This window comes from Panthera uncia, chromosome D1 (assembly GCF_023721935.1).
Source record: "Panthera uncia isolate 11264 chromosome D1, Puncia_PCG_1.0, whole genome shotgun sequence".
In the NCBI taxonomy this organism is placed as follows: Eukaryota; Metazoa; Chordata; class Mammalia; order Carnivora; family Felidae; genus Panthera; species Panthera uncia.
This window is the reverse complement of record NC_064808.1, coordinates 73,153,793-73,167,553: the sequence shown is the minus strand read 5'-3', so window position 1 is coordinate 73,167,553 and position 13,761 is coordinate 73,153,793. Positions and strand designations below refer to the sequence as shown.

General features: G+C 36.2%; 1 protein-coding gene across 2 annotated transcripts; it reads right to left on the bottom strand.

The window, feature by feature from the left end:
• Positions 1-7,948: 7,948 nt before the first annotated feature.
• ANKRD49 (ankyrin repeat domain 49) lies at positions 7,949-13,723 on the bottom strand. Of its 2 annotated transcripts, none has more exons than XM_049653869.1 (3): positions 13,641-13,723; positions 10,392-10,746; positions 7,949-9,209 (listed from the first exon to the last, which is right to left on the bottom strand). In XM_049653869.1, exons 2-3 carry the CDS (start codon positions 10,647-10,649, stop codon positions 8,748-8,750), a joined length of 720 nt encoding a protein of 239 aa, XP_049509826.1. In that variant the 5' UTR covers positions 10,650-10,746; positions 13,641-13,723; the 3' UTR covers positions 7,949-8,747. The 2 variants fall into 2 exon arrangements, with proteins under 2 accessions (XP_049509826.1, XP_049509832.1); XM_049653875.1 differs by lacking the exon at positions 13,641-13,723 and adding an exon at positions 12,955-13,193.
• Between the last annotated feature and the right edge of the window lie 38 nt (positions 13,724-13,761).

The following is a 13,761-nucleotide window of genomic DNA, read 5'->3' as shown; positions in this document are numbered from 1 at the left end:
TATATATATATATATATATATATATATATATATATATATATTAGCAAATAACACTCACCATGTTAACAAAAAAACAACAAAAAAGTTTAGCACATCATAATAAAGTTGTGATTGTTCCAGAAATGCAAGGTTGGTTTCACATTTGAAAATTAAGCAACATAATTTACTGCATTAAGAGAATAAAAGAAAAAGGAAGAAATTAAACTGCCATTATCTGTCAGCATGGTTTACATACAGACAATTCAAATGAATGTACAGATAAACTGTTAGAATTAATAATTCTATTAAGGTCACTGGACACACAGTGAATAAAGAAAAATAAATTTACAAATGATATTTATATACAGCAACAAATAAATAAAAGGGATGTAAAAAACAATGCCACTTACAAGACCATCAAAAGCTACCAAATACCTAAGAATAAATCTAAGACAAAAACAAAAGAACTCTACCAGAATACTCTAAAACGTTTTCGAGAAAATCTAATGAATGCCTACATAAACGAAGGAATACATTACATCATTATATTCAAGAATCATATGGGGGGAATGGATGAAATAGGTGATGCGGATTAAAGAGTACATTTACTATGATAAGCACTGAGTAATGTATAGAATTGTTGACTCACTATATTGTACACTTGAAACGAATAGAACACTACATGTTAACTATACCAGAATTAAAATAAAAAACTTGACAAAAAATAAATTAAAAAAAAAAGAATTGTAATACCACATTATAATCACATTAATTCTCCTCAAACTGATGTACAATGTAACTCCAATGTAAATCTCAATTGTTTTAAAGATAGAAATCCACAAAGAGATTCTAAAATTGAAAAGTAGGTGCAAAGGGCCGAGAATGGCAAAACAACCGTGAAGAATAAAAACAAAGCTGGAACATTTACACTCTCAGACAGCAAAACTTACTATCAAGCTACTGTATTAAAACTGTGGTGCTGAAGGAAAACTAGATCAATAGAACAAAATAGAGTCTAGAAATGGACCCAGTCATATATGGTCATCAGATATATGACAGGTGTGTGTGTGTGTGTGTGTGTGTGTGTGTGCGTGTGTTTGGGTGTGTGTTGAGGGAGGTGGGATCTTAAGTGGTATTGGGTAAATTGGATATTCCTATGGGAAAAAAATGAACCTTGACTCGTACCACACATCAAACACAAGTATCAGCTCAAAATGGATTATAGCACGACAAGTAAAATATTAAATCATCTAGAGGATAACAAGGAAAAATTGGTTCATTATTTTGGGGTAGACACATATTTCTTAAACAGGAAACAAAACAGAAGTAACCTAAAGAAAAACAATTGACAAATTAGAAGTTGTTAAAATGAAATGATTCTCTTCACTTAAAATCACCATTAAGAGAGTGAAAAGTCAAGCCACAAACTGAGAGAACATTTTTGCAATCTATATATACAAAAAAATAACTAGTATCCAGCATATATAAAGAACTCCTACATATCAATAAGAAAAGGACACACAACCCAGTAAGAAAACGGAGAAATATAAACAAGCACTTCACAAAAGGAGATGCAAATGGCCAATCAGCATATAAAACATTGCCCGAAATCAATAGTCATCAGGGTAACGCAAAGTAAAAGTACAATGAGGTATTACATTGACTATAATGTCAATGTAATACACACTGACTAGAATGGCTATTTAAACAACAACAAGAAACAAGGTGACAATAACAAGGGTTGGGAAGATACAGAGCAACTGGGACTCTAATTCCTTGTTGCTAAGAGTGTAAATTTGGTGCAACCACTTTGGAAAGCCGTTTAGGCAATTTTTACGAAAGCTGAATATCAGTATACCCTAATGTCCAGCAGACCTAACACTAGTACACAAGTATACAAAAGCGTGTAGTGTGTACACCCAAACCATGTACTAGAATGTTTATGCCAGCACCATTCATAAAATCTCCAAACTGGAAACAATTCAAAGGCTCTTCAAAAGTCAACAATAAAATGTATATATACATTACATGTGTGTGCATATAAAGAACACTCTACGGCTGTGAAAAGAGACAAACCCCTGCTACATGCAAAAATATGAACGAATCTCACAGATGTTAAGGTTGGGTCCATGAAGCAAACACAAAGATATGCACAATTAATGATTCCATTTATGCAGGCAAAATGAAATGATGGTGATAGAGTGGCGGTTGCCTTTGAGGGAGCACTGAAAGGGAGCAGAAAGTAGGCTTTTGGGTGCTGGTTATGTTCCATATCTTGATATGGGTCATGCTTACATGGGTATGTTCACTTCATAGAATTCACCAAGATTTCTGGACCTTATTCTGTTTTCTATACCTCTATGAGACTGTACAAATATTAAGCTTATTTTAGGTAGAAAAAATCAGGCTGGAAATATTTTTACTCTAAAAAAAGCAATGTTGATCACTTTGATCAAATAATAAAGATATGCGCAATTATTGTTTTTTCTCTTTTTTCTTTTCAATATCAAAAATCTTGGGGGATAATTGTCAATTGCAGTAGCCATATTAATTAGTTTATCTCCTTCCTTCAAAAAGGCTTTTGATTTTCTATTTCTGATTATTATTTGTGTGTTTTCAATTACATACCACCTCAAATCTTCTTGGGAATAAATTATTGATGAAAATAAGTATAATTCATACCATTTTATCTGTGAATTGTGGTTACCATTTTTCTTTACTTTTTTTTATTCCGAAAAACTAAAAATGAACAATACCAGGACAGCTTATGCTTAATGCAATTAAATGTAAAAGACAAGTATGTCCACTAGATGGAGGCAAAACCCAAGACTAAACTTTTCTTGTAAAAAAATTAGAAACTATATTTAATGTAAACACATAAAATCTTCATCAAGGAAATAAAAATATATTACCAGAGTTAATACATTGCTTTGATTACTTGATGGTATTTTAGTAAAAACTAGATGGATTAAGTTCCACATTCTGTGTTTCATTTTACAGATTAAACATGTCCAGAAGTCATCGCAGTTTTCTCCTTAGTAAACAGGGCAATTGAATAAAGCAATGGAGGTTTAATACTATTGCTTTTTATCTAGACAAGTAGATGCTAAAACCATTTTGGTTTCCTCTTCTAGATTCTAACAGTCCTGATCTAAATTATGTAAAAAGCCAACAAAGTCCTTCTTTGGTACTAAGACATTTTTTTTTTTCAAATTTGTTGAATGCTATTAAATGGACTAATAATTTGAGGGAATTATTTTGTTTCCTACTCTACCATTTAATGGAGGAAACTTTCCTTCCTGTTATAAAGGGCTTTTTGCTCGGGATTTTAAAATTCCAGTGAATTGGTGAAATCTTTTTTTTTTTTTTAATAACTCACAGGACTCTGCAGCCCCCAGAAAGATGTACCCCTAGAATTCAGTGAAGAGGTCCTAATAGGTCCCTGCTTGCTATGGAAAATAATAGGCATCTCCAGATACCTACTTTTAAAAATCAACATTATTGAAGTATAACTCCTACCTATGAAAACCTACACTCCATTTAAAGAATACGACTTAATACAACGTGGGCAGTTGTATACATCTGCAAGACTACCACCACAACTAAGACATAGAATATTTCTATCTCCTGCAAAAGATTCTTCCTGCCCTTTTGCAGTCCAACTTCTGTCTCTGTTGCCAGGCAACCGCTGTTCTGCTGTCCTTAAATGTGTTAATTTTTTCCCCAAATGGATATTCATTTGGAACACAGCACTATTTCTTTTCTTTTCCTTTTTCTCTTTCTTCTTCTTCTTCTTTTTTTTTTTTTAAACTTTAAGTAATCTCTACACACAACATGGGGCTCGAACTCACAACCTGGAGATCAAGAGTCTCATGCTTTTCCAACTGAGCTACCAGGTGCTCCACAAAGCACTTTCTTCCTTTCTTTCTTTCTTTCTTTCTTTCTTTCTTTCTTTCTATTTTTTTCTAATGTTTATTTTTGAGAGAGAGAAACGAAGACAGAGACAGAGCGTGAGCAGGGGAGGGGCAGAGAGAGAAGGAGACACAGAATTTGAAGCAGGCTCCAGGCTCTGAGCTGTCTGCACAGAGCCCAATGCAGGGCTCGAGCCCACGAACCGTGAGATCATGACCTGAACCAAAGTTGGATGCTTAACCAACTGAGCCACCTAGGCACTCCAGCACTATTTCTTTAAGAGAATTTTCCACTGGAATCCTTGACACCTTTGTAAAAAATCAATTGACCATTTATACCTGGATCTGTTTCTAGATTCTCTTTTGTTCTATTGATTTACATGTCTATTCAATATCACAGTCTTGATGTTGCCATTTCATAGATTGTATTAATCTGTTGTTCTTTTAAAAAATTGCTTTGGGGGCGCCTGGGTGGCTCAGTCGGTTAAGCGTCCGACTTCGGCTCAGGTCATGATCTCAGGGTCCGTGAGTTCGAGCCCGCGTCGGGCTCTGTGCTGACAGCTCAGAGCCTGGAGCCTGTTTCAGATTCTGTGTCTCCCTCTCTCTCTGCCCCTCCCCTGTTCATGCTCTGTCTCTCTCTGTCTCAAAAATAAATAAACGTTAAAAAAATAAAATAAAATAAATTGCTTTGGCTCTTATGATTTAGGAACTTTTGTTTATTTATGTTCTATGACATAAAATGCCATTTGCTTCTAATAAGGGCAATTTTTGTGTCCCCAAACGCTACCATAAATAAGCTCGTAAAATAATTTTAAATAAAATGGAATTTTTGTTATGATTATTTGATAGACAAATTGGTGGTACATGGATATGAACGTTCAAGGACCACATAAAAACTGTATTTGAATGTGAGCTTTGTGAAAACGTAGTTCATGACAATGGATGATTTACTTAACCTCCATAAACCCAATTTCTTCTCTTGTACAATGGCATCTATCTCAAAAGGTTATCATGGAACTTATGACATAAAGTTAATGAGCATCTACATACAGCATATTAGCTATTAATATTATCACAATGGTCTAGTGTATCACATCTTGGACATGTAAGAACTTTTATAAACAAGACCAGATGAGACCATTTCACTTGTTGGGGAAGGATGATGGTCAGATGTGGGGTTTCTTTTACATTGATTTTGATATATTTCATCTTGGAATTAATTTTTAAGATGACAGGAATTGCCAAAAACTATACCATATTATTTTTAAATTTAAGTAACAAACACAATTTTTATTTTATTTAAAAATTTTTTTTTCAATGTTTATTTTTGAGAGAGAGAGAGAGAGACAGAGCATGAGCAGATGAGGGGCAGAGAGAGGGAGACACAGAATCCAAAACAGGCTGTAGGCTATGAGCTGTCAGCCCAGAGTCTGATGCGAGACACAAACCCATGAACACTGAGATCATGACCTGATCCGAAGTCGGACGTTGAACTGACTGAGCCACGCAGGTGCCCTAAACAAAAATTTTAGATTTGTAATGACATTAAGAGATTATCTGCTATTTCTCCAGGTGTTTACACTTGGAAGCTGGTAGCTCCCTCCTCATATTCTGACAGAGAGTTGACTTCTCTTATCCCTTCTAGAAGTGAAAAGCCTGTGTATCAACCAATAGCATTTTGTTCGGCAATGCAATAAAAAATTTATAGTTGTAATGGTGCAACCTATCAAAAATCTGGATTTGATTATTATATTCATTAATACCCAGAAGTTAGAATTTCCTTAAAATAGACTCATCTGAACTATGGAGTGTTTCTTAGAAGCCAAAGCTGGGAGTTGGATGTGAGCCGTTCTTACAAATGATACTCAGTATTGAAGAGTGTGTTCTGTATCTTACTGTACGTTTTATCCCAATATTTGAATGTGTTCAAATAATCTCATTGATAAAATACTAAAAATTTAAAATAGAATCAATGAGTATCTAATTTCTGAACGTATACTGATGAATGTTTACAGTATAAAGAAAACATGTACACCAAAGTAAAATTCAATTGTGTGCTAACAAAACAATTTTGAGGTGAGCCAAATTATGAAATCTGCTGCCTTAGAGATTTTTGATGACATACAGCAAGAAACATTTGGCAATGTCTGGACACATTTCCAGTTGTCACAACTGGGAGGAGGGAGAGGGAGGTACCACTGAAATCTACTAAGTCAAGGCCAAGAATACTGCCTAACATCCTACAATTCACGGGATGCCCCCCCGCCAACAAAGAATTATTTGGGCCCAATGTCAATAGTGTGAGGAACACTGACATATAGTTACCTTTCTAGATGGACCCCCAAGCCCCCTCATTGTCCAAGGGTGCAGAATAAAATCAAAAGAATGGATGAAGACCCTAATACCTTTTCTCCCTTTTGATTTGTTTTATAAGCTTTGCCTATTTTCAAATTAAAAATATGCCAAAGCACATGAAAGCAAATCTGAACCCTAGTGCTTTTATTTGGTATGTGCCCTGAAGGGTCTGATTTTTGTATCGGGTCTCAATACAATATCTTGGTCTTAGAGTTGGTCCCTTCAATCAGGATACATTTATCTTCATGAGTTACTAAATTGAGATTTGAGAAAACCTTATAGGCACCTGCTTTTTTAAAGGAGGACAGGTTCATTTTCTTGGTTTCTTTATGTTTTGTTGATTCCTAAGAACTGTTTCCATTTAAGGCAGCTGTGTCTAAAAACAGAACTCCAGTGACCGCTCAGGAGACAGTGCTCCTTATCAACTCACATTAACTCTCCAATGATGTCTTCCTCATTTTTAAACACTGTACGTCTAGTAGAAATGAAAGGCTGAACATATGGTAGAAAAAGAAGGGGGAAGAAAGCAAATTAGGTAGTAGTTTGCATGTAGATTTTCTATTTATTTAATTAAGCAGATTTTCTATCCTACAAATCCTGCTACTCTGAGATCCACTGGCAGATGGCACCATGTCATTAAATTAATAATGGCGAGTATTAGATGTACCTGAGTGCTGATTGGATAATTGATTATGAACCAAATATGGGTGTTTTTGTGTTTTTATTCCATTTGCTCAACATGAACAAGACCCATCCTGAAACGGGGGGAAAACTAGGTTTGAATTTAAAGATTGACTCATTTGACAGGCATCAAGAAGCTGTACACAGAATGAAAAAAAAAGTCACTCTAAACTTCTTAGCCCTTGGGTACACTCTGGTAACACATTTTCTCTCAGAATCTCATTTCCTTTCAGTCTTTGCTCAAATCTGTTTTTTCTTTTCTTTTCTTATTCCTTGTGTTTTTTCTTTTGTTGGAGACCTCTCATGTCTGAAAGGAACCTTTGAAAACGGGGGTTTTTCAAGAAATGGAGGTGTTTTGATTTTTGTTATAATAGATGCCAACGAATAGAAATAACGGAATAGTGTAAAGACTCTAAATCCCATCACTGTGGCAGATTGTGGGTCAGAAAGCTCCCTGGAGAAGCATATTTAAGATTTATAAAAGCAAAGCCAACACATTTCACTGTGAGCACTGTGAAACCTCAGTGAATATATAACTGTGGCCCCATTGGTTTAGTTTCCTTCCCATAGCGTGCCAGTTCTGGTGTTAAGTGAAGAGAAAACCCTTTGGGAATAGTCACAGAGGGGCTAGGTAGCCAACGAGAAGCTCCAGCTGGAAAGACTGAGAGAAGAGTTATTAAATAAATGTATGCTGGGTGAATAAATATTTTATGGACCCAAGCCAAGGAAGAGATACACTGGTTAAAAGAAAAGAAAAGAAATGGTGCCATTTTTGTTGCTCAAAATTTTTATTTTTTTTCTGAATATTTATATTTATGCTTTTGTCGCTATCCATGCTGTGGCTTTTTAAAGCCTTAGCCACTTTGTGGTTCTAGCCCCAATATAACCATCATCCTTTCACTCTTAGAATTCTTCGTCCCTTGTCTCTTTGCCTTTGTAGGGCTTGTATAAAAGGAGGGCCTTGGAAAATCAATACTTCCTGTGAACTGGAGAGACCATCTGAGCAGCGCCGCAAACAGCAGGATTAGGCAGGTAAAACCAGTTGGAGAGCAGATATATTATGATCTCTTGGACCAAGGTAGAGTTGTGTGCATGTCTGAAAGGTCATGCTGACTCACCAATGGAATAAGGATCGTGTAGGTTGACCAGGGTGAGGTAGGACTGTCCACAGGATTGTGTGAGCTGTGGTAGCGGAGGCAGTATATATAACATTCATGGACTAAACACTTAGCTAACTACTTTCCTGAAAATGGTCTATGCTCTAAAAGACGAAGATCTAAGCTTTTCTCCTGCTTTGTTTTGTTTTTTTTTTAAACTTCTGACGATTCAAGTCACTGCTAAGTCAGTTCTTATGATTTAAAATGAAAGCAAATGGCTATGGTGATGTCGAGAAGACAGCTGACCTGCACCAGTATATTTAAGATTTTTAAATTCTGAGTTAGCTCACCTTATAAAAATACATGTCAATATACTAAATACTCAACAAAGATCCGGGAGGGGGGGGTATTTAAAAATACACTTCTCTTGGATCAGCACCAAAAATATCATTAGTTTTCTGTACAACCCGTTTACAAGTTTTTAAGTAGAAGTTAAAATTATTTCTGATAAAAATTACAAACTCCACATAAATCAGTAAAGATACATCCAAACAACTTTCAAACACATTTTGACATCAACGGTAGGCATTTTCACTCGGAAGGGCGTTCGAATGTGTACCACTGAATGTCTGCAGTGAAACTTTTTGATGTCAATTCTGTATCATGGGGATATTTCATATCTCACACAAAGGAGGCACTGGTACTTGGAAAATTATTAGAACCGTTATGACTGAGGTGAAGAATTTGTGCAGCCTTCCACAATTTCAAAGAGGTAGTGATAGACGCTTGTCCTCCGGGCGATATCGAATGCGGTCTCTTCCAAGTTGTTTTTCAGACCTGGTTTGATGTAGCGGTTCATCAGGAGGAGTTCTAGGGTATCTTTGCTGTCTCTGTTCCCGGCAGCAAGATGTAAGGGGGTCAAGAGGCCTTTTGTTTGGGCGTTAATATCTGCGTCATGCTGGAGTAAGAAAGAAGCTACTCTGGTATTATTCCACTTACAAGCACTGTGCAGGGGCGTCCAGCCATCCACAGTCACCGCGTGGACATCTGCCCCTTGTGCGATCAGCTCACGCACAACGTCTAAGTGTCCACTGTAGGCTGCTCGATGAAGAGGGGTATACTCATCTTCATCTCTAGTGTTCACGTGAGTGGACTTTTCAGAAAGTAGTCTCCGCACTGTAGTAAGCTGAGGAGGAAAAGACATCTTAAAAAACCCAGAACAGTCAATGGAGAAAATTAAGCTATCTCGTGGTGTTAGATTTGCTGAAGTTCAACATAAACTTCCTTGTCAGCAGATGACTTTAAAATAAAAATGATTTAACATTTCTTTCGGGGGCAACAGATTTTTAAGAATGAACAGTTAGTGTTAGCCAGGCTCTTGCGTCTAAGAATGTGATTCTCTGAATATCAAAACATACATTTACTCCTGGTCCAATTAAGGCTCATTGCGTAAAAGCTTTGGTCCTAGATGAATAATACAGGCTATTGGGTTTAATCCTTTATATTTCATTAGTTAAGAAAACATAATAATTGATTGATTCTTCGACAGGATTACCACACCAATATACACAGTCCGTAAACTTTAAAAAATAAACTTCTTTATCAGAAGACAATGCTACAAGAAATCTAGAGATTAAAGAGCTCAAACTAAAACAACCTTAGAAATGTATTTTCAGGAAGCGATTTTCAGCTTGGTCTTTGGATCTCTGGTGGGATGCAGTGTGCTCTTGGGTTAAAAAGTTATCCAAAAATACAAGACCTTTTTGGTTAGTTTACTAACAGACATGGAGGAACTTAGTGAAACGTGGTAGAAGTGGATGAGTGGGAAGAATAGATTGGATAATACTGGGCAAATGAGTATTCCTGAAACTCATTTTCTTCAACTGTAAAAGGGAATATTATTATCTTGCAGGGATATAGGAGGATTAAATCAAATAATGTAGTAAAAGCACATGGTATAGTTAGTATTCAAAACATGTTAATTCCCATCCTCCCTTTTCTAAACCATAGCTGTCTCTAGGATGATCTTAATGACTTAATAGAAATGATTTAAAAATATAGGTGACTTCTTGCCATCTTTATAATTACCCCTTAAACTTCCAAATAATACTGAATAGGATGCTTTCTGGCTTACTATGTACTTTCATGTACATTTCCTCATATGTTCCTCAAAATCCTATATAAAAGATACAGGTATTATGATGGCCACTTTTACAGGTAAGAAAATAGAGGTTCAGAAATGGTGGGATTTGCCCAAAGTTACAAACCAAATAGAGGTTCAGGGATAGGTCTTCTGGCTCCAAATCCAATACTTTTCCTACTATATTATGATTTCCTCTTTAACTGTTTTTTGTTTTGGTTTTTTTACCCGATTTCTTTCAGCAGCCCAAAGAAGCAATTTGCTTGGATCTTTTTCCATTTTTTTTTCTTGCAATTGATACCACTCTTCAGTTTTTTCATCTTGCTCCTCATCTTCGTCAGAATTCCCTACCCAGAGACTTTGGGTACCAGTGGGAATAAGGTGTCCGTGCGTTTCCAACAATTCAAGTTGGTTAAAGTGTTCAGAAAAGTCCAAGGAATTTTCTGTATCTGGTTTTCCATCATCATTTACTTTCCCTTTTTCCATTTTTACTGTTATTCTAAATACAAAGCATTTCAAATGCCAGCGTATAATTAATCTTTCTAGTGATGAATTATGACTGCTTTATTTTATCCATCAAGATCTGGAAACACAAACATAAAAATTATTAGAAAAACAGTAACTGAGTGTTTATCAATAGCATAGATAAGTTTTGCAAACACATACCAATAAACCCTGTCTGAACTTTTTGGATTTATTGGTACTTTACATTCTCTAAATGCTGGAAATGAGATTTCAGTTATCTGTATCTTCAATGGTCTAAAACTTCTTATTTTTTAAGTCCATGGTTATATTTTTCTGAATCTATTGGTTTAGATACTATTGTACTATCTGAGTGATAAATGCTTAAAAGCTTCTAAATTATAATTTAAAAGAAAGGCACGTTCATGATTTTTATAGACTAGACAAATGATGCAAAGCAGAAACAAAAACTTTTAATTTCTAATAAACTACTTCAAAGACTTAGGCATTCTTAGAGATGGAATAGCCTCAAGGGCATCTGTTCAAATCTCTCATCAATGCAGGTATCTTTATCCTAACGTCTATAATAATTATCCTGTTTCTACTTTGGTAATTTCAGGCTTGGGAAAATTCACTGCTTTAAAAAGGAGCCCCATTCATTGATAGACAACTATAGTTCTCAGTTGGCTTCTTGTTTTGAACTGAATTTTGGCTGTCACTCAGTCCATTCAACAAATATGAATAGAATGCCTGGTATCTGCCAGTCTCTGGATATTGGGATTCAACAATGAACAAGACCCATGTCTTAACCTCATGAAGCTTATTGTCTAGTGGGGATGACCAGTAAGAACAGCACGATCTGTGCTATAACAGGACCCTGTCCAAATACAATGAGTATACAAGAGGGTTATAATTAACCCAGTCCTACAGGATTAGAGAAGGCTTCTTGAAGGAAGTAACATTTATTCAGCTAGGCTGCCATATTAACTTATAAACTAGTATCAGCTTAAAGAGTTACACAGCTTATTAAATCTTAGCCAATTTTTAAAAATGTGACTAATAAATATCTTAAAAATACCATGTCTCTGCCTCCCAATTATATTTGCTGAAATCAGTCTATCAAGGCTCTTCTCAGATGTTATCTCTTTCATTAAGTCTTTCCTGAACCTCAAAATGAGATCTCTCTCTGGTAGCTTTTTCTGTGCTACATATTGCCTTGTTTCAGCACTAATCTGTTCTTGTTTTAGTCCCTCAGAAGTTAATAAGCTTAAGGATAGGGTCTGTATTTAACTTATCTCTATGCCCTACTTATACAGAGGGCATTAAGAAATATTTGTAGAATTAAATTTAATTAAAGCCCTATCACTTGATTTTGTGTGGAATGCAGAAGGGATTGAGAGAAGTTCCCGAGTTAGTCATACCCTTAAGATACTAATTTCTTTCTAATTTCACCAGTTAAATAGTATTCAATCCTAATGTGGCATTAGATTTTATTACTAGAGCCAAGAGTACTAAATTCAAGTTTCAATCTATCACTCATAACTAACAACTTCTCTTGTCCTGTTACTTCATTGTAAAATGTAATGACTGTACTAAAGGATTTCCAAGTCCTGCCCAGCTTTTCAGTCTACTGAGAGGCCCCATCAGAACTGCTTTGTATTTTACAAGTTCTCTTGGAATTTTCACTTTTTATTATTGACCTATTGTTGATACACAATGCTATATTAGCTTCAGGTATACGACACAGTGATTCGACAACTCTATACATTATTCAATGCTCACCACAGTATCCTTTATTACTGACTATATTCACTTATTGATTATACTCCTCACTATATTCCTTGACTATATTCTCTATGCTGTACTTTTCATTTCTGACTTATTTTTCCTATAACTGGTAGTTTGTACCTCTCAAACCTTTCACCTATTTTGTCTATCTCCCTTCCCCTCTCCCCTCTGGTAACCACCAGTTTGTTCTGTATTTATGAACTTTGTATTTAGGAACTCCCATCGGAGTTCTCATCTTTTTCTTTCCTCTCAAACTATTCTCTGAACCTTGCAACACAAAAATGATCATACATCAATTCATTAAACACTTAACAGATACCGAGAAATAATATACAGTTCATTTAATTACAGCAAATATAGAAACAATAAAGCACATATTTTATCCTCCCCTTTCCTTTCTATAAAAACTCCCTCTCCCCTTTTTAAAGTAAATTCTGAATTTACTGCTTCAGACAGAATAAGTTACGTGTAAAATTTATTTTTAAATTTTAGGTAGATTAAGAGTCAAACCTAGAGTCAAAAAATCGATTAAGATTCTTACTTGACGACATTCCACCAGGAAGAAACATACCCCATGTTTCTTAAAAGAACACATTTCGACAGAGATCTAAACCATGTCAACTCCTTACAAAAAACTCAGTGACAGATGGTATCATAAACCCCATTTTACAGGTGAAGGCGCTGAGTTTCGGGTAGATTAAAACAACCTGCCCTAGACTAAGGACCCTTTAATGGCACTGAAAGGTCAGATTTTCTAATTCAAAAGTTTCACTTTATATATATGTGTATATATATATATATACACATATATATATATATATACACATATATATATATATACACATATATATATATATACACACACACTATATTTTACTGCTACGAGCACAAAGTAGTACAGATGTGCTGAACCCAGGGTCCAGAGGCGAAAATAAAGGATGCGGGGAATAAATACAAGGGTCCGAATGCTCTAACTCTGGGGAGTGGGAGTGAGGGAGAAGCCCTCTGGCACCGATTGGTCATTTCACAGGCCCGGAGTTGCGCCTGCGGCCTTCCAAATAGCCAAGAGTGGAGAAGCCGCTCCAGCCCTACCCAGGACCCACGACGCAGCCCGTTCAGCAGGGCTCAGCAGGGGTCGACAGGTGACCCGCCCCTAAGGGCCCACTAGTTTTTAGGTGGCGCGAGGGGACCAAGGAGCGCGGGCCAGGACAAGCAAGAGCTACCCACCTTAAAGAAGGGAAAATCGCCGCCGCGAACCTCGCTTCCGGGGTCGTCCCTCAGCTTCTCTGGATTGGCTCTCGCATGAGGGCGGGGCCTCGCCGCTACTTTCCCGGCTCCTCACGGCATT

Coding starts and splice junctions, on each gene's coding strand:
- ANKRD49 (XM_049653869.1), bottom strand. CDS start 10,649: ATGGAAAAAGGGAAAGTAAATGATGATGGAAAACCAGATACAGAAAAT. Junction 9,210..10,391: donor GGGCTGCTGAAAGAAATCGG/GTAAAAAAACCA, acceptor TTTCCTCCTCAG/CTTACTACAGTGCGGAGACT.